The 22,457-nt window shown below is 40.5% G+C and overlaps 1 protein-coding gene across 2 annotated transcripts; it reads right to left on the bottom strand.

The window, feature by feature from the left end:
* Window positions 1-5,112: 5,112 nt before the first annotated feature.
* LOC311130606 (MOB kinase activator 3C-like) lies at window positions 5,113-13,380 on the bottom strand. Of its 2 annotated transcripts, XM_084163390.1 has the most exons (5): window positions 13,355-13,380; window positions 12,504-12,609; window positions 9,075-9,689; window positions 7,662-7,864; window positions 5,113-6,439 (listed from the first exon to the last, which is right to left on the bottom strand). In XM_084163390.1, exons 3-5 carry the CDS (start codon window positions 9,490-9,492, stop codon window positions 6,410-6,412), a joined length of 651 nt encoding a protein of 216 aa, XP_084019516.1. In that variant the 5' UTR covers window positions 9,493-9,689; window positions 12,504-12,609; window positions 13,355-13,380; the 3' UTR covers window positions 5,113-6,409. The 2 variants fall into 2 exon arrangements, with proteins under 2 accessions (XP_084019516.1, XP_084019515.1); XM_084163389.1 differs by lacking the exon at window positions 13,355-13,380 and having other exon boundaries at window positions 12,504-12,807.
* Window positions 13,381-22,457: the final 9,077 nt, after the last annotated feature.

The following is a 22,457-nucleotide window of genomic DNA, read 5'->3' as shown; positions in this document are numbered from 1 at the left end:
GCGCTCCAGCAGGTATATCTCACTGGTCATTCCCAAAGCCAACACCTCCTTTGGCCGCCATTCCTTCCAGTTCTCTGCTGCCAATGACTGGAACGAATTGCAAAAATCTCTGAAGCTGGAGACTCTTATCTCCCTCAATAACTTTAAGCATCAGTTGTCAGAGCACCTTACCGATCACTGCACCTGTACACAGCTCATCTGAAATTAGCCCACCCAACTACCTCATCCCTATATTGTTATTTATTTTGCTCTTTTGCACCCCAGTATCTCTATTTGCACATAATCTCTTGCACATCTAGCATTCCAGTGTTAATACTATTGTAATTATTCTGCACTATAGCCTATTTATTGCCTTACCTCCATAACTTGCTACATTTGCACACACTGTATATATATTTTCTGTTGTATTTCTGACTTTATGTTTTTTACCCCATATGTAACTCTGTGTTGTTTTTATTGCACTACTTTGCTTTATCTTGGCCAGGTCGCAGTTGTAAATGAGAACCTGTTCTCAACTGGCTTACCTGGTTAAATAAAGGTGAAATAAAAAAATAATAAAAAAAACAAGCCACTGATGCAGACCTTTGGAACATCTACATTAAAAAAAGTCTAATAAATCCATGTAATATAGCATACACCTTCACAATAAATCCAATATTTATTTTAGACAGGTCTAAAGAAGCATGATATGAAGAAAATGTAGTCTATTTCAGAAGAACAGAATAGCATACTCTGAGTTGTCCTTATGTTAGGTCCTTATCTGGCAATGCCAAATGGCTGTGGGCTACACTAGTTCATTTAGCAGACAAGATTTGCTTAAAATTCTGTGGCATTATTTTGTATTATTTTATAGTATGAATAATACAATTGAACAAAGATGAATAAAATAGAAAGGATATTTTCTCCAAACGATTTGAGGGAGTGCGCACATGCGGCTATTCTGTGTTGAGCAGTTAACAAAGAAATAGGTATTCCTATATGCTTAATTTAGAGTTAAGAATGTAACTTTAATTGTTCTACAAATGTTGGGCTATATGTTTAGATTTTTAATACATTGTAAGGCTGCATGATGCGACTCTAATGATTTGAAAGGCATGAGCACTTGATAATACCTCGAATTTCACAGCGGCATCCCCTTTGTGTGGCCGTAATGCAACCTAAAAAAATCCATGAATTTTGCGGCCAGTGGCCGTTGTGCCCTTGGCCCGGAGTGCTGCGTTGTGCCCCTCTCCCTGAGTGCTGCGCGTTCCGAAGCACTTCTCACTCACATGGCTCTCCATCACGTGATCAGGTCTTACTCACAGGCTACAAGTGAAGGCAGACACATCGGGTCCTTATCCAATTCCGAGGTGCATATTGAAGATATTGGAAGAACTGTCCACATTTACTTTTGTCAGCCAACAAGATGAGTAGGCGTAACAAACAGCAAAAGCACTAGCCAATGTCAATCTACTATACCCCATAGTACAAAAGTTGACCTATTCTATTCTGTGCAATAAATAAATATTCCAAACATAGTCTGGGACAGTTGTGGGATGCGCTAGATCCCAAATTAATACAACGACTAGCATCCCAAAAAATGTTTTTACACAATGTGGCTGACGCAACAGATCAGAACATTTAGCTTTAAATGTTGGTAAACTATTAGGCTATTTCTTCACATTATGAGCGCAGCACTGCGCACATGGCAGTAGGCTATAAGCACAAATGTTCCATTAGCGGGAAAACACCATTATCAAAAGGGAAAACACCATTATCAAAAGTGACCGCAAATGCGATTATGCATGTAATGCTTTTATTATAAAGGTGCATTTTTATGGTGAAAATTATCTTCCCCAAACTTGAAACTCACGCTCTGCTTATGTATGCCAGTTAGGCTCTACACCCCTTGTAAAGCGGATTATTGTACCTAATTTTAAGAAGTTATTTGGCCACTTTACTTGTGATACAAACCTTATTAAAACATATAATTTAGGACTATGGGCTAGGCTACATGAGGTGTGCGACTATGATTCGAATGATGCTGCTCATCATTCACAAGTGATAATATATCATTCACAAGTGATAGGCTAATATTGTCACCCATCAGACTATTCTTGATTTAATCTTTACATATACTAAATAATATATGTGTGACATTTATTTGATTTAGAATGGACCATTATCATGCACCTGTCTCGAAACAGGGGCAGCAGGAAAAAACACGTAATCTACGCACTTAAATAGCAAATGGAGGACTCTTTTCCCGTGATTCATTTTCATGCCAGCCAGGTAGGCTATACTCCTGTTGTAAAGATAAGCAATATGCTTAATATTAGGAAAGTTGAGAAATATATATATTAGGCCTATAGAAAGCTGATGGGATCCTCCTCTTTTTAATAGAGGCCATCACTCTGTTTTCTCGCGCAATTGCATAGCCTATAGAAATGTTGCGCAACATGAGCTCATGGGCTCTCATGAAGTGTGATTAGATTCTCGATTACATTTTAATTGATGTCAGAGTGATTAGAGGGACAATAGAGTGCTGAGTACCAGGCAGTTAGCAAGTTTGGTAGGCTACTAATGACCATCAGCAGCATCAGAGCTTGGAGAAGCCTAATTACCATGACTAAACGGTCATGTGGAATTTGACTGCCTTCATGACTCGTGACCGCCGGTGTGGCGGTAATACGGTCACTGCAACAGCCCTAGTGTAGATCACATCTCACATTCCAGTGTTCGAACTTGTAAACAAGACTGCATGAGATTTCTCTTAATGCAACTCCGTGCAGCCAATGGCAATGCCTGCTTTAGGTATAATGCCAGGAGCCGCTTGTGGATTTGACAGCTTTAATGCTGTTCCACCTTTGACACTGCCAAAACAACTGCTTTTCGGGTGTCGACTAGTGTGGATCTGGTAGAATCTAGCCCTTAGTCTGAATTTATATCAATGATGTCACTCTTGCTGCTGGTGACTCTCAGATCCACCTCTACGCAGACGACACCATTTTGTATACATCTGGCCCTTCATTGGACACTGTGTTAACAAACCTCCAAACGAGCTTCAATGCCATACAACAATCCTTCAGTAGCCTTCAACTGCTCTTAAACACTAGTAAAACTAAATGCATGCTTTTCAATCGAACGCTGCTAGCACCCGCCCACCCGACTAGAATCACCACTCTCGACGGGTCTGACCTAGAGTATGTGGACAACTACAAATATCTAGGTGTCTGGTTAGACTGTAAACTCAACTTCCAGACTCACATAAAGAATCTCCAATCCAAAGTTAAATCTAGAATCGGCTTCCTATTTCGCAACAAAGCCTCCTTCACTCATGCTGCCAAACATGCCCTCGTAAAACTGACTATCCTACCGATCCTTGACTTCGGCGATGTCATTTACAAAATAGCCTCCAACACTCTACTCAGCAAATTGGATGTAGTCTATCACAGTGCCATCCGTTTTGTCTCCAAAGCCCCATACACTACCCACCACTGTGACCTGTACGCTCTTGTTGGCTGGTCCTCACTACATGTTCGTCGTCAGACCCACTGGCTCCAGGCCATCTATAAATCACTGCTAGGCAAATCCCCGCCTTATCTTAGCTCATTGGTCACCATAGCAGCACCCACCCATAGTCTGCGCTCCAGCAGGTATATCTCACTGGTCATTCCCAAAGCCAACACCTCCTTTGGCCGCCATTCCTTCCAGTTCTCTGCTGCCAATGACTGGAACGAATTGCAAAAATCTCTGAAGCTGGAGACTCTTATCTCCCTCAATAACTTTAAGCATCAGTTGTCAGAGCACCTTACCGATCACTGCACCTGTACACAGCCCATCTGAAATTTAGCCCACCCAACTACCTCATCCCTATATTGTTATTTATTTTGCTCTTTTGCACCCCAGTATCTCTATTTGCACATCATCTCTTGCACATCTAGCATTCCAGTGTTAATACTATTGTAATTATTCTGCACTATAGCCTATTTATTGCCTTACCTCCATAACTTGCTACATTTGCACACACTGTATATATATTTTCTGTTGTATTTCTGACTTTATGTTTTTTTTACCCCATATGTAACTCTGTGTTGTTTTTATTGCACTACTTTGCTTTATCTTGGCCAGGTCGCAGTTGTAAATGAGAACCTGTTCTCAACTGGCTTACCTGGTTAAATAAAGGTGAAAAAAAAAAAAAAAAAAAAAAAAAAAATCTCCTGATATGGGCATTGCAAAGTAGCTTTAGTAGCCATTTCTTTACATGCTCATGTAACTGGTAGGTTGTGAACCCCAGACTCCCGCTCCGGAACCAAACATCTTAACCATTTCACCAAAAAAATATTCTGTCTTTGGCCGAGGGTGGTTCAAGTCACAGTCAAGGCTACCTCATCACTAGAACATTTTAACTAGCCTCTGCTATACTCATCCTATAAGTGTTTCTGTTAAACCTTTTGGTTTTCAGGAGATCCAGAGCGAGAAGTATAGGCCAGAAATATGACTTTTAAAAATCAAAGAAGTATAGGCGATTACTTTTTGTAGATTAATGGTTTGTAAAATAGTGGTACAGTCTGCAGCCTTTTAGTAAAATGTCTGTAGTGGCTCCATATATACATATTTTCTGGCTACATAAATCTACCTCTGTGCCAAATTTGGAGCCTTTATCTTAAAACAGTCTTTCGGAATTCCAAAAGTCGGCATGCATTTTGAAAAATGTCTGCCACGCCCCCTAGGGGCAAAATCTGGGGTGGCTCCTTATCTGAATCTTTTCAGGGTACATAAATATACCTCTGTGCCAAATTTGGTGTGTTAATCTCAAGATAGGCCTTCTGAACTGTAAATTGTATTACCGTCTGTGGACATTTCATAAGATGACTGCCAAGGCCCCCATGGGTCAAATCTGTGGTGGTTCCATACTCAAATCTTTTCAGGGTACATTAATCTACCTCTGTGCTAAATTTGGTGCGTTTACCTAAAAAAAGGCCTTCAGAACTCCAACATTGTATTACAGACAGTGGCCATTTTTAAGATGGCCACCACAAATACGTTGTGATTCCATATCTAAATATTTTTAGGCTACATAAATCTACCTCTGTGCCAAATTTGATGTGTTTATCTCAAAAAAGGCCTTCAGAACTCTAACATTTTATTACCTACAGTGGCCACACACACACAGAAACACACACACACACACACACACACACACACACACACACACACACACACACACACACACACACACACTAGATAAACAGACAGAGAGAATCGCAAAGTTGTTTAAAGTAACTGTCCAGTGACAATTCTGTTCATATATTCTGTTAACTCATACCCAATGTTGTTGACTCATCCTATACTCGTATTTGTGGCAAGGGAATTAAAAATAATAATTAAAAAAACACCTCAAACTAATATTTCTAATGACCGCTATACACCCACACCATTCTGTTGTTGGGGTACGCCCACACTATTGCAACACAGAAAAGCTGCTTTTTAACATACTTAATTACCATTTTTTGGAAGGAAAGCTATTTCACTCATATTGTAATTAATTATAGGTCATATTTCAGAGAAATCTGGAAACACTGGACAGTTACTTTAAGCTTTTACAAAAGCAATAAGGCAGGTTTTAATTGGTCACCATCTAAATTAAAATATCCTATGTCTGATATTTAGTTTGATCACAGCTAAAACATTCTCTTAATAATACAATGATAATAATAACAGGGCATGCAACAAAACACTACTTGTAGTGGGTGACCTTACTTGTCGTAATACTTGGCAATTAAATCTGTTACACATCTCAATCAGATTAGTCTCACAGAGTAATCCCGGTTTAACTAGTTTTGTTAAATTAAAATGAAGTCAGTAATTCAGTGGAATTGCTTCCAGTTGTCACCCTGTACTTACCCAGACACCTCACAAAATGTCTGTTTTTCAAAGTCCATAACTCTGTTGCCTCTGGCTGGGACACATTGGACACATATTTGTCACAAAATGCAAAACACTGGAGAGAGGTCTTGTGATGTCACCTTCTGTCCATCACAAAATGGCTCAAACACCTCGAAACAGCAAACACATTTCTGAAGTAAATGATGTCAAGAACATGCACAAGAAAAACATATTCATGCTTAATAAAACAGAGCTAGAATAGTTATAAAAATAAAACACTAAATACTGGAGTGCTGCACAATGTCACAGCACAAAATCTAGGAAGCAGAACAGTCCTTTTTCCTAAAACATATAGCCTATTGACTGAAAATGTGAACAAACGTTCTAATGCTTGGGATGGATAACACTTTAGTTCTTCAAATCCACTCAAAATCCATTCAACTGTCCTTTGGTTTGAGTGTTTGGAATGGTATTTAAGCAGTGGGTCTCTTGATGGCCTCAGGGAATGTTGAAATGATGTAAACTCCATTGTCCAAATGGTTTAGTTACATATCTTCTCTGTCATTGCTCTCTGGGGGCAAAGAAAAAAGAGGAGAGACAGGCAATTCATATGATATTGACAAATGTCCAGTAGATGGCCCAGGCTTAATTTATAGTAACAGACAGTACCACACACCTACTGGCACGCTGTATGAGGCAACAAATATTTTCGAACAGATAGGCTACAATAAAGTCATCATCTGATGAGAAATCACTCGGCTGTTTCCATCTTACCTCTAGTCATCCAAAAGCAGAAAAGCTAAACGCTCAGTCTATTACACCATCTTATGTTAACAAGGATTATTTCCCCACAGATTGTGTTGTTTTCATAGTATCATTACTTATTCACCGGGGGAGAAGTACCAGGCAGTTGATGATAACAGAGGCCTTTTATTGTACCTCGGAGCTCATACCTCCATCTGTTAAAATGTAATGAAGCTCTCTGTACTACAGAAAACAACTTGAAAGTGACATGATTCTCACTTATGGCTGGCTAGACTGCAATTTCACTTATGATGGTTATATAAACCAAACCAGATTTTTTACAAAGAGTTTAACAAGTTTCTTTTATGATGCAAACTGGGGAAATAAGTAGTGCATCATTAATTCCAATGACTGTGCCAAAGAGAAAATGAAAGACACAGCTATCGTATAATTATCTTATACTAGACTGTGATTTAGTAATATGCTCTATGCCCAGAGTTGATTCTGTATAATCACCCAGCTTATGTGGTTTGCGCAGACACTCAAAACAACATGTTCTGTTGTGGTGTGAAATAACGCGGACAATACACTGCCTCTGTTTTATGAGGGAAAATATAAGCTCCTCCCTAATTTGGTTATGGCAAAACTAGCAAGTCTGAATAATTGCAATGTGAAGGATATTCCCTCATAAATGAATACCCAGACACCCCCCTACCCCTGTCCTAAATATGAACATACAGGACATAGAAATGGAAACCTCCCACCCAAGCTCTATCTAAGGATACGTCCCAAATGCCACCCTATTCCATATTTAGTGCACTACTTTTGACCAGGGCTCAGAGGGCGCTGATCAAAAGAAACACACTGTATAGGAAATAGGGTGCCATGTGGAATGCAGACCAAACCTGCTATTATCCCCAAATCCCTCTCTCTAGCCCCCACCAACCCCCCCCCCCACCCCCCCCCCCCACCCCCCCCCCCCCCCCACCCCCACCCCTCCTCTCTCTGGCCCCAGTTCCATCCATTCACCCCCACACCTCCTTTCTCACCAGGGGCTCCAGTTCAGAGTGCTCGATGAGGCTGAACTCGGAGATGAAATAATAGTAGTGTTTGTAGCAGGTATTGATGTGGGCCTCAGCGCCCATACTGCAGATGCTGTCAAAGTGGTGGATGTAGACGTGTACAAAGACCCGGAAGAGACGGCTCAGGATCTTCTTACACACCTGCTGGAAGTTCTTAGGGAAAGGAACACCTGGGGCCAAAGAGGATAGAACTGTCAGTGAGGAAGTCTGCCACCCCCTTAGATTCATTTTAGAGACCATCCCTGGATGCAGTAATGAAAATCAATTTGTAACTATCAGAATGAATTTCACTTAGCATTTAAGCTATCACATCAGTTGCCATTGAATATCATTCAAACCACACTGGACATCAGTATCCTATACTGTAGGAAAATCACATACTGTAAAATGTCTCTCTGCAGCCCACAACGCAATTGCATGTTAATTTGATAGATTATGCATGCACATAATCTCCCTCCTCAAACAGAGCTTGATAACAACCCTTTGATAATTAACAATAGACTCAGAGTACCCCATTCAATTTCTTCTTCTTCAGAGTGCAAATTATGCCGTGACATTCGGGGGAGCCTCACTTGGGAATGTTTTTATGGGCCTAACAATAAAGATGTCATTTAACAGTAAAAAATGTATTACATTTTAATGTGGCATGAACACAACCAGTGATGATGTTTTCATCTGATTGTCAAACAAATCACTTCAAGAAGTAGGCTAACTGCGGCTGCAGACATTTGTCCACTCCAAAATAATTCCAGCATCCAAACAGTGCACACTGTACACTTGCCATTTGATAAATGGAAAGAGACATCTGTTACAAACACCATAAATGTAATGACATTTGTCGATCGTCATTAGGCCTACTATAGTGGTGTGCATTCATGGATGACAAGGGAAGCCATGCTTCCCCAAAAATGTGAAAATATTTTATTTCTATTTTTATGAAATAATTTTTCAAAATGTTCCTTCAATTCGCAAGTGGCTGAATCAATCTCACCGGAGAAAGCATCATGTATGGCATGTCATACTCTTTTTGGCCAGACAGCATCAGATACATGGGCTACACATACTGAGACAGAGGGGTGCAGTTTTGCTCACTCGGATGCTTTCTCCAGTGAGATTGATGCATCTTGTTGTCGACATGTCTTGGTCAAATTATAAATATTTAGAGACTTAGAAAGTTGGACTTTTGTTGCCTTTAGAGGAGCTCATGTCTCATTCAGGGGAGCTTAGCTCCACCTCACCCTCATTGTATAATCAACCTATCTAATTAACCTTTCCTTGAACCTTTCTAGATCCATTAAAGACACTGTCAGAGAGAGTGGAGCATGAAGCAACATCACAGATGTATTCACTATCCTAGTTGGGAACCACTGCCTTACACACCTACTCTCGTGGGGAAGATGTCCTCATTGTTGATGTTTGTCTCTATCCAGTCCATCAGAAGGTTCATGTATTTCAAGGCGGGCAGCTTGGTGGGCTTCTTGTAGTCGTCCCCATCCTGCCACCGGTACTCGTAGCGCAGGCCCCCCGACATGATGGGGCAGGTGCGCTCGGTGCAGAACTCGCTGACCGTGCCGTAGATCAGGTTGATCCGGTTGAAGAAGTCCACCACGTGCACAGCGATCCAGTCGTTGATGTTCTCTCCTTCGGGAAGCTGGACCACTTTCCTCAGGTCCAGGCCTGACTTCAGAGAGGCCTGGGCCTTCTTGTACAGCTCAAAGCGCTGGGTCCCAGGCTCAAAGCGCTTCCGAGGCCTAAACGTTTTGTCTTTGCTGAAGACTTGTCCAAGACAGAGCGCCATTGTCTTAATGGTGGACTCTATGGTGAGGCGTGGGCCTAATTGTTAGTGTGTGTGTTGGGTGGGGGATTCCTGAGCATGGATTGGACAGGTTTAAAAAACATACGTTTGTTCAGGTTGCAGGTCTCTGAGGAGTTGTTCTTATTCAGAGGGCAGTGACCTCTACATTGGGGATGATTGAGAATGGAGGGACCCCTTCTCTGAGACATAGAGAAAACAAAATAGGTCATGAGAGGTTAGAGAGGCGCGTTCACAATGCTATCATGCCTGCAAACAAAGTGTTTCATAGATCAGAATCAGGCAACATGATAGAAATCAGGAAATGAAAACAGCAAAGTATAAACAATACTGTAAGCTTGTTTACAAAGGGAATAGCTTGAAGGACTTGATGAGCAAAGCATGTTGTGATTGTGAAACTGCTCGGAATAGAAAAATATGACCCCAAATATCAGGTAAGAAGAATCCATTTGCGGAATTCATTTCTGGTGGCCACTATTTTCTGGTGGCCACTATGCGTTGAATGTTACAAGACTAACAACCATCTGGTCCTTGAAATAGGTCCAGTGTGATCTAATACTGAAATCAGATCAGAGGGGATAGCCAAAGGTAATTGTGTAAATTAAGAGAATGCTGCACTTCATTAAGACATTTTGGGTAGCGTTGTGAAAGCGTTGTGAAAGGGTTCTTTATGTCATCTTTAGACATTTAGATGTAACTTCTTGAACTTTCCACCAAAAGCAGCCATCCACATGCTCAACATTAACTATGCAGAACACTACCTCTCACTGGTCATACAACTCCATTGGAGAAAATCCACTTTAGTACACTGCCTCAAGTTCAACTACAGCACCATGAGTTGTCTAACACCTTTGCCATTGACCTGATACAACATTGACGGAGATGGAGAAATCTACTCTGCTGTAGGGATGGACAGGAACAAAGCAGATAAATACTGTAATAGCATCATACATCCAGTCATTATTAGCTATTAACCATCTGGCAGATAATGGGGAGATAACTTTGCAGTGTCCTGGACTGATTAAGGGTCAAACAGCCTGAATGGGTTTGACATTTTCCTTTCACACAGTGAATGTTGCAGAGGGACAAAATCTATTAGACTAAATTGTTTTTTTTTATCATAAAGGTTAATAACAAATGATTATCAGTATCAGAATATCAGTATGAAAAAAGGAGATGAAGGGGGTAGGGGGAGTCATTTAGAGGGATGAGTCATCACAACAACTGGAATATCAATCAAGTCAAGCGCACCAGAGAGAAGAGAAGAACTGATGGTGGATCAGATCTTACTGAGAACTCCCAAGCAGAATACCGCAGCTCTGCCTTTCCGAATTATAGATGGAGTTCAGTGCAGGGCAGGTTTAGTAGCTACTCAGCTCCATGGTTTAGAAGGATCTGAACTTTACTGAGTTTCTTTACTATACTGACTTTCCATGAGTTTAATGTGGAGAGCTCTGAAAAGTCAAGGCAAACTTTACAGCTCTCAATAAGTCATGCAGGTATTGTTGCAAAATATTATAGACTGAATAAATTAGAAACCGTATGATGTTCTAAAATACTTCTGAAGCTTCTTCTAAAATAGCTTCTTCTTTCATTCTAAATTACACTTTCTGGTGCCTTTATGACTATATGTGACTGTATCCGCATTTGTGTCCCACGTTCCGTTTCCCACAGCTGCTCTCAACACTTCCTGGTTTTGTTATGGTGCAACTTGTGTGGTTAAACTGGGAACACGTTTCTCTTCCTATATAAGTCAAGCTTATTCGTGTGCTCTGAGTCTGAAATCTACAGAGTCATGCAGAATGAGTCCAAGTAGAAATGTTGCATTCCACTTGGTTTAGTGTAGTTTTACTGTAGTTTTGCTCTTACGCCTCGATTAGACCAACAGCGTCATTGCGTTTTGGTACACCAGAAGTACATTCATTTCCAATGGAAAGCTCAGTTTGCCTTGCAGCATTGAGTTGCAGAGGCAGTTGCAGTGCGTTCTGTGTGATGTATACATTGGATTTATCCAAGGTATGCATAAAATTGTATGCGTCAACTTGACAGAACTAGTAAGCAAAAGGTGAATGTTGAACTTTTGTTGCATTCATATCCACTAAAATGTTTGACTGCAGAATTGATTACGCAGGATTGATGCAATGACGTTGTCGGTCTGATCGTGGCGTTAGACTTTAACAGAACTTTGACAAAGAGCTTCCTCTCTGACTCCTCGTGGCCTGAATTCATAAAGCGTCTCAGAGTAGGAGTGCTGATCCAGGATTAGGTCAGAAGGAGAATGTCATCCATCTTCTTGACGGCTTCCTCCACATATGCATGGTGTTTGTTACACAGTATGTGTAGTGTGAACAGGATCCTCCTCTTCCTCAGAACTTTACATCTATTAGCTCTACGGGAGAATATCTATTGGAGATAATACAGGTATTCACCATTGGGAAAGCACTGAGTTTGTAGTTCATTTGAGAATGACCAGAAAATAAGTGCTGGTCCACAACTGGATAGTTGGCTGATTTGGTGATGGCTACTACACTCCATTAGTTATGGTATCTAACTTTTAGGTCAGACATGTGAATAACAGTCATGGACCGTAAACCTCAGAGTACTACTGTATTTAACAGTCACAGTGCACAGAGAATACATTTCTATACAGGCCTAGGGATTGGGTTACTTCGTTTGATGACTTCACTGCTTCTCAGTCTCCACATGCCTCTCCAGTTACAGACTGGTGCATGTCTGATCACGTACGGGGGATGGCGGACCAGACCCACTGTGCACACTGCATACTTTACTGAGTTTCCATGGAATTTCCTTCTGACATTGGAGAATAACAACAGCTCTTTCAAGATTCTACACAAATATGTGGGAGAGAAAAGAGTAGCTAATGCAATGGAACAAATACAGTTAGATCCAGTTATATGCATCAAAGTGAAAGAGTGAGAGAGATAAAAAGAGATCAACATAGACAGAAAGAAAGGGGAGAAGTTTCCCCATAGTACCTGGCTGAGCTCCCAATGTGGACGACTTGGCATGTGGACAACGATCCAGGCAGATCTGTCCCTCTCCGGTTCCTATGGATACTCCTTCCTTGAGGCTCCAACTTCACTGAGCAGCCAGCGACATAGCAGCGCAGACAAAAAAGTAGAAGAAAAAAAGTTGTTTGGCTTCTCTTCCTGTGAGTGATGTCACATCCTGCCTTTGTCTGAGAGGCCCCTGCTGTCTCTGTGTGACTATCTATGTGTGTTTATGTGTGCATGGAAGACCTATAAATCGACAGAGGAGGTTCCTGTACTATAGGGGCGGGTAGAGGCCACTCCGGGCCATCTCTCAACCCTCCCTCTCTGCCACTCCTCTTTCTCTCTTTCTCTCTACTTATCCTGTAGGAAAGCAGCCCGTCCCCCTTAGCCAACCAGGCCCAGCCCTCATGTGGGAGCTCTGGGAAAAAACAAACCACCTTATTATCCCACACAGCCAGAGCAGGGGGAGCAGACACACACTGCGCATAAGCACTGCTGGCCTCTTTGCATGCAGTCTCTCGCTCTCTCTTTACCATTTCTCAAAAACATATAATTTCACTGTCATTGCCAAGATATAACCAAATCCATCAATTTTGACTAGCAGAAATGTATTGTGTGGTGCCACATGTACACAATCAAGTGTCACAAATCTAAAAAGGAGCCGAATTCCAGAGAAAATAGCTGTGAGTAATCAAATTCAGCATGTTTCCCACAAATTGCCTTGTTCACCAGCTCCCTTTCACAGTAAAACGGTAAGGCTTGTTTGTTCCCTGATGGTCTAACGATGCTGTGGACACCATTCAGAGGAAGAGTTCTCTGTAGTTCAAAGTTACCTGGTCAGACACTGGCTGCATTCAGAGGATCCTGGTCTTTATGAGACTAACACCCTCCTGCACTGCCGTGATAAAGCAGTGGGCTCCAGGCCTGCAGGGTGAGATAAAAGGAGGACCGGCAGAGAGAGAGAGAGAGAGAGAGAGCAGGCCTCTCTCTCTGAAGTGCATGTCATGTAGGGAAGACACTTACCCGCTTACCCGCTTGGTATGTTACTGTGAATAAATGGTCCAATTGTAATTGACCATAACATGTTATGTACTGTGTTTTACATAATAATTATAACAGATTTACAACCTATTAAGCAAGAATAGTCCTCTACTCAATCAAATAATGTTGAATATTGATCATCAAAGTGTATATTTCAAATTCATGACTTCTGTATCTCACAGCTGCAATGAAGAGGTTTTCATGGAATTACAGGTAGAAGTCCACATGCAGTGATCCACAAGATCCACTGGATGTCATCATCTCCATATCTCTTGGTCCTGAGGGCTCAGAAAGGAGAGAAGTTCCTCATGAAATCCAGAGCTTAAACAGAAGCTACAGTCAATAAGTCATTGCCAATAATCAATGATGAAATTAATGTTAGATTTACAAAAATGCGGTGCAATGCCAAGCTTTGCATTGCTATGACAAGCCTTTCCCTTTCACACTAAGTGAAATAAAAAATATGAAAGATTAGAAATTTACCACACAAATTATAGCAGAGTAATATGTTAAATGATACCACTGCTGAATAGGACAGTATAGAGTAATTAGACATAATAAAACAGCTTATAACAGAACTGTGCTAGAGGCGTCACTATAGACCGGTTTCGATCCTGTGATCAGGAGTCCTATAGGACGGTGCACAATTGGCCCAGCATTGTCCGGGTTAGGGGAGGGTTTGGCAGAGGGGGCTTTACTTGACTCATCGTGCTCTAGCGACTCCTTGTGCCGGGCTGGGCGCCTGCAGGCTGACTTTGGTCTTCATTTGAACTGTGTTTCTTCCGACACATTGGTGCAGCTGGCTTCCGGGTTAAACGAGCGGGTGTTAAGAAGCGGGGTTTGGCAGGTCATGTTTTGGAGGACGCATGCCTCGACCTTCGCCTCTCCTGAGCCATTTGGGAAGTTGCAGGATCATAATGAGACAAGATCATAATCATGAAATTTGGGAGAAAAAGGGGGTAAAAATTAGAAAAAATAAAAAAAATAAAAAAAAATAAGTAATACATAGATTGGCATTTTTTGTTGGAGCCCTCTCATAGTACATTTCATACACAGATACAGTAAAAAGATCACAAATAGAACATAAATAGAACATCAATCCAATTAAAAGTGCTAAAATTAGTTTATACTGATATGAAGGGAAGTGGTGATAGATCTCTCATGGTACATAAAACACAACCTACACAATTGGGTACATAGATGGCATATAATTTCAATTTTTATTAATTTTTTATTTTAGGGGGTAGATCAGCTTTAATATTGCAGATAGATTGTAACTTCCATCAATATAATTGTCTGCATCACTTCCAATCCCCATATATGTTGTTTTTCCTCGCAAATATATATATATATATATATATATATATATATATATATATACAGTTGAAGTCGGAAGTTTACTTACACTTAGGTTGGAGTCATTAAAACTTTTTTTTTTCAACCACTCCACAAATCTCTTGTTAACAAACTATAGTTTTGGCAAGTCGGTTAGGACATCTACTTTGTGCATGACACAAGTCATTTTTCCAACAATTGTTTAGAGACAGATTATTTCACTTATAATTCACTGTATCACAATTCCAGTGGGTCAGAAGTTTACATACACTAAGTTGACTGTGCCTTTAAAAAGCTTGGAAAAATTCCAGAAAATTATGTCATGGCTTTAGAAGCTTCTGATAGGCTAATTGACATCATTTGAGTCAACTGGAGGTGTACCTGTGGATGTATTTCAAGGCCTACCTTCAAACTCAGTGCCTCTTTGCTTGACATCATGGGAAAATCAAAAGAAATCAGCCAAGACCTCAGAAAAAAATTGTGTAGACCTCCACAAGTCTGGTTCATCATTGGGAGCAATTTCCAAACGCCTGAAGGTACCACGTTCATCTGTACAAACAATAGTACGCAAGTATAAACACCATGGGACCACGCAGCCGTCATACCGCTTAGGAAGGAGACGCGTTCTGTCTCCTAGAGATGAACGTACTTTGGTGCGAAAAGTGCAAATCAATCCTAGAATAACAGGTACAAAAGTATCTATATCCACAGTAAAACGAGTCCTATATCAACATAACCTGAAAGGCCGCTCAGCAAGGAAGAAGCCACTGCTCCAAAACCGCCATTAAAAAGCCAGACTACAGTTTGCAACTGCACATGGGGACAAAGATCGTACTTTTTGGAGAAATGTCCTCTGGTCTGATGAAACAAAAATGTGTTTGGAGGAAAAAGGGGAACGCTTGCAAGCCGAAAAACACCATCCCCACCGTGAAGCACGGGGTGGCAGTATCATGCTGTGGGGGTGCTTTGCTGCAGGAAGGACTGGTGCACTTCACAAAATAGATGGCATCATGAGGAAGGAAAATTATGTGGATATATTGAAGCAACATCTCAAGACATCAGTCAGGAAGTTAAAGCTTCGTCGCAAATGGGTCTTCCAAATGGACAATGACCCCAAGCATACTTCCAAAGTTGTGGCAAAAGTCAAGGTATTGGAGTGGCCATCACAAAGCCCTGACCTCAATCCTATAGAACATTTGTGGGCAGAACTGAAAAAGTGTGTGCGAGCAAGGAGGCCTACAAACCTGACTCAGTTACACCAGCTCTGTCAGGAGGAATGGGCCAAAATTCACCCAACTTATTGTGGGAAGCTTGTGGAAGGCTACCCGAAAGGTTTGACCCAAGTTAAACAATTTAAAGGCAATGCTACCAAATACTAATTGAGTGTATGTAAACGTCTGACCCACTGGGAATGTAATGAAAGAAATAAAAGCTGAAATAAATAATTATCTCTACTATTATTCTGACATTTCACATTCTTAAAATAAAGCGGTGATCCTAACTGACCTAAGACAGGGAATTTTTACTAGGATTAAATGTCAGGAATTGTGAAAAACTGAGTTTAAATGTATTTGGCTAAGGTGTATGTAAACTTCCGACTTCAACTGTATATATACACATACATACATATACACATACACATACATATACATATATATATATATATATCCTTTTTTTAAATGTATCTTCCTTTATTACTTTCCAACCCCACCACCCCTCCACTAATTGGAGTAAACTAGTAAACAACAACGCTTAGGCCTCTACTTCCAGCTTATACATACTATATACATTTTATGGACACAGTCAATTTTACAATAATTATATTTAGTTTGTTTTTACTCCTGAACTTCCTCTACCCTGGACCTGTGTCCAAAAACAAGCTACAAATGGACAGTACCAAAACAAATGATCTAATGATTCTGTCTCTTCGCAGCAAAATCTGCAGAGCTGGGAAGATTGTATCCCCCATATAAATAACATTCTATTGGTAAGTTTTAAATCCGGCGTCGTTTTGCGTATCAGTTCATAAACCATTTGCCATGGAATCGGTACATCAAACATCTCTTCCCAACTATTTTGCAATCTATATGGGACAGCTGTCAATCCTTTGGTCCTTAACCTCTATGGGATCGGTGTCCCGTATACGGGACTGTTGAGCTAACATGCGCTAATGTGATTAGCATTACTGTTGTAAGTAACAGCAAACTTTCCAGGACATAGACATGTCTTATATTGGCAGAAAGCTTAAATTATTGTTAATCTAACTGCACTGTACAATTTACAGTAGCTATTACAATGAAATAATACCATGCTATTGTTTGAGGAGAGTGCACAACAACAAAAAACTTAGCACGGCAACTGGTTTGATACATTCACCTCTGAAGGTAAATAATGTACTTACATTCAGTAATCTTGCTCTGATTTGTCATCCTGAGGGTCCCAGAGATAAAATGTAGCATAGTTTTGTTTGATAAAATAAATTTTTATGTTCAAATATAGGAACTGGGTTATACAGTTTGAACCCCTGCTGTCTCTGGCTCCACACCCACCCCGCCCGGCCATCTAAATGTGTGAAAGTTAGTGTATAAGCTAATGATCCATCATGTATGACATTCCGGGAGTGTGTAAACTTACATTTTGTATTACCATATCTTTTTTGTATGTTCTCCATAGTTATGTAATTGAAAATGTGTCAATTGACCAATTCGGCACATTTGGGCAGACTTGATACAAAAAAATTGCAACGCTTCACTGGATCAATCTGAAACTTTGCACACACACTGCCATCATCTAGTGGGCAAAATCTAAATTGCGCCTAAACTGCAATATTATATTGTGGCCTTTCTCTTGCATTTCAAAGATGATGGAACAAAAACATAAATAGAAAAAGCATGTTTTTCTGCTTGTATTATCTTTCACCAGATCTAATGTGTTATATTCACCTACATTAATTTCACATTTCCACAAACTTTAAAGTGTTTCCTTTCAAATGGTATCAAGAATATGTATATCCTTGCTTCGGGTCCTGAGCTACAGGCAGTTAGATTTGGGTATGTCATTTTAGGTGAAAATTGAAAAAAAAAAGGGTCCGATCCTTAAGAGGTTAAATCAAACTGGTATACTTTTTTATTTATCACAGTTTTTTCATAGTTTTCTTTAACCAATTATGGTCTTTAATGCCGGGCCGACAGACAAGTTCCTTACTTTTTCCCCCTTCTACTTTCCTCTTCCAGTTTTCGTGGTAATGCTGCAATTATTTGGTCGGAATTTTGGATAGAGTGTAAGGGATCGGGGGTTGGCTGGGTCTAGACAGAGTCTGACACTTCCCCGATCTACAGAGAGGGGGAGTCATCAGACTCGATCTGGTTCACCTGAGTTCTGAGCACACCTGTCAGTAATTAGTATAGGATTTAAGGTGTGCTCAGAGGTTCAGTCGGTGCGAGGTATTGTTCCATTGTGACTTGCTAAGCGTTTTGTTCCGAGAGAGAGAGAGAGAGAGAGAGAGAGAGAGTTTGTTGTTTTTGATTACCCGTGTATCCGACCTGTGCCTTGTTGTTTGACTCCCCGTATTGCTTAATCCTCTGCTTGTCTACCCCAGTGATTACCGTTCTCTGATCCTGTGCCTGTGCCCTCGACTACGACTAAGCCCGCTCCCTTGGTACCTCTGCCTGTCTATGCCTGGCCCGGTTTTGACCACAGCCCGCCCGACCACGATTAAGCTATTCCCTTGTCTGTCCTCTAATAAAGCATCGCTATTCTGCGATTGGATCTTACCACTCTGTCCGAGTATTCATTACATAGAGCAGATATTTCCATATGTTTTTGTTAGCTGCATGTGTGACATAACTCCACCAGTTCTACCTATGATATCACTTACGAAGATTATACCTTTTTTAAACATTCTTTCAAAAAAAAAAGTATTTTTATCAATTAGTATATTTGAGTTTAACCACAATCTTACTAATTTCCTATAGAACCAGTATAACTTTTGTATGACTGAAGCTTTTAGTGATAGGTTTAATGCTTTAATATTTAATAATTTCTGTCCTCCGAATTCATATTCATTATATAAATAGGCCCGTTTAATTTTGTCTGGCTTGCCGTTCCAAATAAAATGGAATCTTTTTTTCTCATATAATTAAAAAAACTGTTCGCTAGGCGTAGGCAAGACCATAAGCAAATAGGTAAACTTTGATAATACTAAGTTAATCAGGGTCATTTTTTCACAAATAGACAGGTATTTACCTTTTCATGGTAGCAAGATCTTATCTATTTTTGCTTACTTTCTATAAAAATGTATTGGAGTGAGATCATTTATTTCTTTTGGGATATGTATTCCGAGTATATCCACATCGCCATCAGACCATTTTATTGGTAAACTACACGGTAAAGTAAATATTTTATTTTTTAGTGATCCAATACGTAATATAGTACATTTATCATAATTTGGTTGTAATCCAGAGAGGTTAGAAAATGTATCTAGATCCTCTATGAGGCTGTGGAGGGATTCAAGTTGTGGATTTAAAAGGAAACATGAATCATCAGCGTACAATGACACCTTTGATTTTAAGCCCTGGATTTCTAATCCCTTGATATTATTGTTGGATCTGATTTTAATAGCTAACATTTCGATGGCCATAATAAATAGATATGACAGTTTAAAACTTTCTGAGAAATAGACATTATTTACTATTTTACACCTAGGGTTACTATAGGCCTACATGATTTTAACCCATTTTATAAGAGATTCTCCAAAATTGAAATGCTCCAGGCATTTATATATAAACTCCAATCGTACTTTATCAAAAGCCTTTTCAAAGTCAGCTATGAATAGCAGGCCTGGTTTCCCATATTTTTCATAGTATTCTATTGTTTCCAGTACTTGCCTTATATTACCTCCAATGTATTGTCCATGTAAAAAACCTGTCTGATTAGAATAAATAATGTCCGACAATACCTTTTTAATTCTATGCGCTATACATTTTGCTAGAATGTTTGCATCACAACACTGAAGTGTAAGGGGCCTCCAATTTTTTTTACGGACTGGATCTTTATATTTCCCACTTGTATCCTGTTTCAGTAATAATGAAATCAGACCTGTCATATCTTAGCTATTTCAAGACTGACCATTGACCAATGTTCTGGAATGGCTATTTTAGAATTTCATTTGCAGACCTTAATTTCAGAAATGTTTCATTGATCTTTGTGTTTCAGTATAATGTGGAGCACTTTCACCTCACATCCCTCTCAAGGATGGGCACCTCTGACTAAAACTATCCACCCTGCCTCACCCACACCTTTAGAGTGTAGTAAATGTCTTACAGCCAGGTTTCATATGCATAGAAACACATTCACATGCATTCAGCCTGCCCCTCAACGTGCAGTGACTTTGTGTTTTTGTGGAAAGTTGAGATGGGGACAGAATGAGACCAGTGTTGAGTGTGCATGCTCTGTCTGGTCTGCTCCTGCAGGTAGGGCCTGTACTACTAAGGTACCTCTGACTTCGGTCACCCCTTCCCCAGGCCTCCACCCTGCCAAAGACACTAGCGAAGGTGGCATAAACATTGAGACATCAGTCATTGAGAGTCCAGCCACATTGCAAGGATGATTTTTTTGCCAGAATGCTATACTCTTGGGTCACTCTTTGATTACTCTTGTGTGATAATGGTGCGTGCATGTGTGTGTAATGCTCATTGAGATTTCTTTCTTATATGATTGGAAAACCATTATTAAAGGGAAAGTTCATCCCAAAACACTTTGTGGCCCTTTATAACACTTGCCTGGCTGTTTGTCAGTACCCCAGACAGTTTTCAGGTCCATATTTTGAGTATTTAGATTTCTGTATTTTTATAAAAATGGTTTATTTATTGTTACATAAACAACGATTGGTGTCTCAGCATTCCCAAATAAATGTGTTGCTTAATGTAAAAAGTATAAAAAACAAAGACCTACTTCGTGCTTGCCCAAAAGTCTTCCATATAGTCTGTAATCCGATAGATACCCTTCTTTGTGGTTCTAAGATGGATAATTACAGGAGGCGGGACGAATGAGCGTCTTACTATTGGTCTACAAGAAAGGAAATCAGAACGAAAGGAAGTAAACAAAGATGGTTGCTAGCTAGGCTAGCGGTTAGTTATCTCTGAAGTAAAGTAAGTCTAGGCGAATAACGCTAGTAGTCGAGTAGCTGAGTGACATTGGTCAAAATGATACTGAACACAAATATAAATGTAAAGTGTTGGTCCCATGTTTCATGAGCTGAAATAAAAAATCCCAGAAATGGTCCATATGCACAGAAAGCTTCTTTATGTCAAATGTTGTGTACACATTTGTTTACATCCCTGTTAGTGAGCATTTCTCATTTGCCAAGATAATCCAGCCGCCTGACAGGTGTGGCATATCAAGAAGCTGATTAAACAGCATGATCATTACACAGATTGACTGCAGGAATGTCCATGAAAGCTGTTGCCAGGTAATTTAATGTTAATTTCTCTACCATAAGCCGCCTCCAACATTGTTTTAGAGAATTTGGCAGTACGTCCAACCGGCCTCATAACTGCAGACCCCGTGTAACCACGCCAGCCCAGGACCTCCACATCTGTTTCTTCACCTGCAGGATCGTCTGAGACCAGCCACCCGGACAGCTGATGAAACTGTGGGTTTGCACAATCAAATAATTTCTGCGCAAACTGTCAGAAACCGTCTCAGGGAAGCTCATCTGCGTGCTAGTTGTCCTCACCAGGGTCTTGACCTGACTGCAGTTTGGCGTTGTAACCGACTTCAGTGGGCAAATGCTCACCTTCGATGGCCACTGGCATGCTGGAGAAGTGTGCTATTCACAAATGAATGCCGGTTTAAACTGTACCAGCAGATGGCAGACAGCATGTATGGCGTCGTGTGGGCGAGTGGTTTGCTGATGTCAACGTTGTGAACAGAGTGCCCCATGGTGGTGGTATGGTTATGGTTCAGGCAGGCATAAGCTACAGACAACGTACAGAATTGCATTTTATCGCTGAAAATGTGAATGCACAGACATATTGTGATGAGATCCTGAGGCCGATTGTCGTGCCATTCATCTGCCGCTATCACCTCATGTTTCAGCATGATAATGCACGGCCCCATGTCGCAAGGACCTGTACACAATTCCTGGAAGCTGAAAATGTTCCAGTTCTTCCATGGCTTGCATACTCACCAGACATGTCACCCATTGAGCATGTTTGGGATGCTCTGGATCGACGTGTACAACAGCGTGTTCCAGTTCTCACCAATATCCAGCATCTTCACACTGAAGAGGAGTGGGACAACATTCCATAGGCCACAATCAACTGCCTGATCATCTCTGTGCGAAGGAGATGTGTCAAGCTGCATGAGGCAAATGGCGGTCACACCAGATAGTGATTGGTTTTCTGATCCACGCCCCTACTTTAACAGATGCATATCCGTATTCCCAGTCATGTGAAATCCATAGATTAGGGCCTAATTTATTTATTTAAATTGACTGATTTCCTTATATGAACTGTAACAGTTAAATCTTTGAAATTGTTGCATGTTGCGTTTATATTT

This window comes from Coregonus lavaretus, assembly GCF_964263955.1.
Source record: "Coregonus lavaretus genome assembly, chromosome: 6".
NCBI classification, from domain to species: domain Eukaryota; kingdom Metazoa; phylum Chordata; class Actinopteri; order Salmoniformes; family Salmonidae; genus Coregonus; species Coregonus lavaretus.
Note: the sequence above shows the minus strand (reverse complement) of the source record. Positions and strands in the feature narration are given on the sequence as shown.

Coding starts and splice junctions, on each gene's coding strand:
- LOC311130606 (XM_084163390.1), bottom strand. CDS start 9,492: ATGGCGCTCTGTCTTGGACAAGTCTTCAGCAAAGACAAAACGTTTAGG. Junction 7,865..9,074: donor CATCTTCCCCACGAGAGTAG/GTGTGTAAGGCA, acceptor CTTTGGCCCCAG/GTGTTCCTTTCCCTAAGAAC. Junction 6,440..7,661: donor ACTCTGAACTGGAGCCCCTG/GTGAGAAAGGAG, acceptor CTTTGCCCCCAG/AGAGCAATGACAGAGAAGAT.